The sequence below is a fragment of the Diaphorina citri genome, unplaced genomic scaffold (genome assembly GCF_000475195.1).
Source record: "Diaphorina citri unplaced genomic scaffold, Diaci psyllid genome assembly version 1.1 scaffold1835, whole genome shotgun sequence".
In the NCBI taxonomy this organism is placed as follows: domain Eukaryota; kingdom Metazoa; phylum Arthropoda; class Insecta; order Hemiptera; family Psyllidae; genus Diaphorina; species Diaphorina citri.
This window is the reverse complement of record NW_007379261.1, coordinates 1-3,816: the sequence shown is the minus strand read 5'-3', so window position 1 is coordinate 3,816 and position 3,816 is coordinate 1. Positions and strand designations below refer to the sequence as shown.

The 3,816-nt window shown below is 37.5% G+C and overlaps 1 protein-coding gene across 1 annotated transcript; it reads left to right on the top strand.

Moving 5' to 3' along the window:
• Positions 1-2,871: 2,871 nt before the first annotated feature.
• On the top strand, positions 2,872-3,692 carry LOC113470801 (pyruvate kinase-like). The gene is made up of 2 exons (XM_026829515.1): positions 2,872-2,961; positions 3,225-3,692. The coding sequence occupies exons 1-2, from the start codon at positions 2,941-2,943 to the stop codon at positions 3,675-3,677; spliced, it is 474 nt and encodes a 157-aa protein (XP_026685316.1). The 5' UTR covers positions 2,872-2,940; the 3' UTR covers positions 3,678-3,692.
• Positions 3,693-3,816: the final 124 nt, after the last annotated feature.

Sequence of the window (3,816 nt, the reverse complement as noted above, 5' to 3'; positions counted from 1 at the left end):
TAGTGCTTTTGTACCAATGAAACAACTGCTACAATAGTGCCGTAGCATGCCCAATTGCCTGGGTTAATAATAGAACCCTCCTTCCTCGCTTGATAAACTACGCTAAATTTAATGACTTGACTAGGACTCGAACCACCAACCTCCAGATCCAGAGTCCACCGTGCTAATCACTACACCACTGAGTTTGGTTACCTAGTTAGCTATTTCTTACAGAAAGTACCTACCAACTATTAGGTGATATTCTTCGGACAAGGACTCTGTTTACTCTGTTGTAGTCTCTCAATGTAAACTTTCAGTCAGCATGGCAGTAAGGAATAAACACGACCCTTGGTTGTTAGTAGGAACAGAGATACAACCATCACCCATCAGTCAGCAATAAGATAAAACCATGTCGCCACTCTTATATCTTTGTTTTCTTTGAATGTCTTTGTTGTTCTCTATTGGAGGGATTTAGTGAAGGTATATGCATAGGCATTCTAGGAGTATAGATAGTAGGAACAGATAACTTACTTATCAGTCAGCAATAAGATAAAAGTATTACTTATGTCACTTTTATATCTTTGTGTTCTTTGAATGTCTTTGTTGTTCTATTGGAGGGATTTAGTGAAGGTATATGCATAGGCATTCTACTTAGGAGTATAGGTAGTAGGAACAGATACTTACTTACTTAATCAGTCAGCAATAAGATAAAAGCATGATATCACTCTCATATCTTTATTTTCTTTGTTGAAGGTATATGCGTAGTTATTCTAGGAGTACCTACCTAAATATGTACCACGTCTTTTTTTTTATATCAGTATTTTTTTGTGGAGGGTAACTCTTGACGTTAATTTTTTAACACGAAGTGTTTTTTTGGGGGGGATACTTTTAACATGACAAAATTTTGTCATGTTAAAGAGAATCAATCACTCTTTCTTATGTCCTATTTAAAAATACAAGAGTTAAAATTAAATTGATCGATCTGAAAATAGATTTGGATTCTGTCCAAACAGAAAATAGATTTGATTTGTAAAGTAAACAATACTAAAATAGCAACAACACTGACTACGCTGATTCGCTGACTCAGTCATCTTATTTTATTACATTTGTGTTGGCTCATCTTATTCCATGCTGACTAAACATTGTTTGTCTTCAAAGCTACCCATTGTTTTGTCAAATTACTAAATTACTCATTAGACTAGTGTACCTATGTACCTACTTATTTCGTATAAGCTTAACCCGACTTTCAGGGCTATGCCCTTAAATACCTACATCCAAGCCTACATAATACCTAGCACTAATATCTACTTACCTCTAATTAATACATAATTAAGTACATAGGTACCTAATGCCATGAGTTCATTCACAATATAAATAAGACCTTTCTTATCAGAGGCTGAGATTCATCACATGTCATACTAATTAAAAGATGCGTTGAATGCATTTAATTTTTATCAAATTTTTGGTAAGTGGGTTCTTGAAAATAATTTAAACTCAAAAAATTGAAATAATTTATTTCTTTGTGTCGAGATCAAACTTGGAATTGACTTTGTTTGTTCAATAATTGAGGTGTCAGTCTGTCATTGGTGTCATGAACTTGATAAATAATGTAAATGAAATTATATCAATAAGGAGGTGTTATACCTATTAAACTGTTGACATAATGGGACATCTTGTTCCAAGCTGACAGTCTAAATAACGCCCTACTTGGTACATATTAAACTTAATAAAGAGGTATAATATCAATAAAGAGGTGCTAGTAAGCATAATGGGACATCTTGTTCTAAGCTGACAGTCTAAAGTCTAAATAAAGCGGTACTGATATAAAAAAAAGACGTCAATGTGGGACCTCCCTTCTACATTAGCTCTTCTAAAGAAAATAATAATTTTCCATCAGTCCTACATCAATTTACCTTGCTGTTGAACCAATGATCCCGGATTACGAAACCTAGATCTTGACCGCAGTACAGAGAAGAAGAAGAAGAAGACTTAAACTTGCTTATACTTTCATATGTCACTTAAGTGAGTGTGTTTGTACTTAGAGAGCAATTGCCTTGATATCTCTGTTATTGACCACAGATCAATGAGCTGATGTGGTCTAGTGCTTTTATCTCAATGAATCTGGTAACCAAATCTTGTACTGTACTATTAGGTACCTACCTTATTGTATTTATTATTGTCTATCTATCAATCAAAATCTCTTTTCTGACCTACAAGTCCTATAATTCTATTAATATAGGTATTAATCAGTGGCGATCCGTGTATGTAATATTTGTAATGCGGTATTACATTTGTATGTATTTAGCATATTCGATTTCTCAATTTCGGGGCCATAAGTGAGCAGTTAAAATGACATCGCGCTACCTTTCCTCCCGGTGCAACCTTTTTCCTGAAGTAATAAGGTTCGTTCTCAGAACGGCTGGCTATCTTGCCATTCTTCTCTTTTCAATGTATTTATTACAAGACATTAGCTGTTACAGTTCCCTTTATCAAACCTCTTCAAAATAAACAAATAAATAATAATAAATAGGTGAATAAAATAAACAATTTCAAATTAGATGGATAAATTTGTAGGTCCTTACTTATTTGATTTTGAACCTTCTCCACTGCTATTAAGTAACCCATTTATCAGATTGATCTTGCGGTTCGCTGTATCAATGAATTGAAAAGGCAATGTACCCATGAATTGACCACGATATTAGCAAGAATGGTGAGATCTTGGTTTATTAAGATTTATTTGTGAATCAATAGATCGCTTTGCTTACTACTGTTTTCGTAGACAATACCCCATATTGCAACACCAGGTAGGTACTTGGGTATGGGTACCCACACAAAGCTTCATGCTTTCTTGCTTTTTTTGTTGTAAATTATTGATTTATCTTTGTGAATGAGATCTGGGAACTAATATGAGATTTGGGTATTGAAATCCCACCCTGGAAAGTGTTCCTTGCTCAGAAGCAAATGATTGCCAAGTGTAACAAGGTAAGAGAATAGGGGGAACCACAGTTAGCCCAGTGGTGGACAAACAGCTCTAAAGGATGGGTTAAGCTTCTACGAATCTAGTCCAGCGGTAACGCGCGTGCTTGTCACGCAGAAGGTCCCTGGTTCGATTCGACAGAGTTGGTGAAAAAAAACTAGCTTTGCTTGATCCACGTTAGTTACTTAGGCCGGGGTGTACCCGAGGCCTTTTTTAAAGCAGTGTCCACGCTCTAATAATGACTAATGAATGACATTTGTTTCAACAGGTCGGTAAACCCGTGATCTGCGCGACGCAAATGTTAGAGTCGATGATCAAGAAGCCTCGCGCCACCCGGGCGGAGATTTCCGACGTCGCCAATGCTGTCCTGGACGGCGCGGACTGCGTCATGCTGTCGGGAGAGACGGCGAAGGGAGACTACCCTGTGGAGTGTGTACGGGCCATGCATAACACGTGTAAGGAGGCAGAGGCTGCTATCTGGCACACCAAACTGCTGACTGAACTCAAGAGTATGGTGAGTATTACAAAACAATACGAGACAATACCCACATGTCTATCGTATATGTCTGGCTGGAGGACCTTAAACAGGGAGACCAGTGTCTTGCTGTGGCACTATAGAATAGGGATCAGAACAGCGAAAACCTCACCAGCCTGGCTAGGTGGAGGTTACAAAGGGTTTATCATGCTTCAAAAGAAAAGCACAGATCCTACTGATGGTTGATTGCGGTTCGGGACGGGCCAAGTAATCTTGGCTAGAGACTATCAACCCCCCTCGGTGCAGCTACACCGCTACAACAACAATTGACCAAGTGGGACGTTATTTTGGCAAGATTTTTTTTTTTTTTTTTTTAAAGTTTTGA

Excerpts from the sequence above, each read along its gene's own strand:
- LOC113470801 (XM_026829515.1), top strand. The coding sequence starts at position 2,941 with ATGATTGCCAAGTGTAACAAG. Across the intron at positions 2,962-3,224 it reads TGATTGCCAAGTGTAACAAG|GTCGGTAAACCCGTGATCTG; the intron begins GTAAGAGAATAG and ends TTGTTTCAACAG.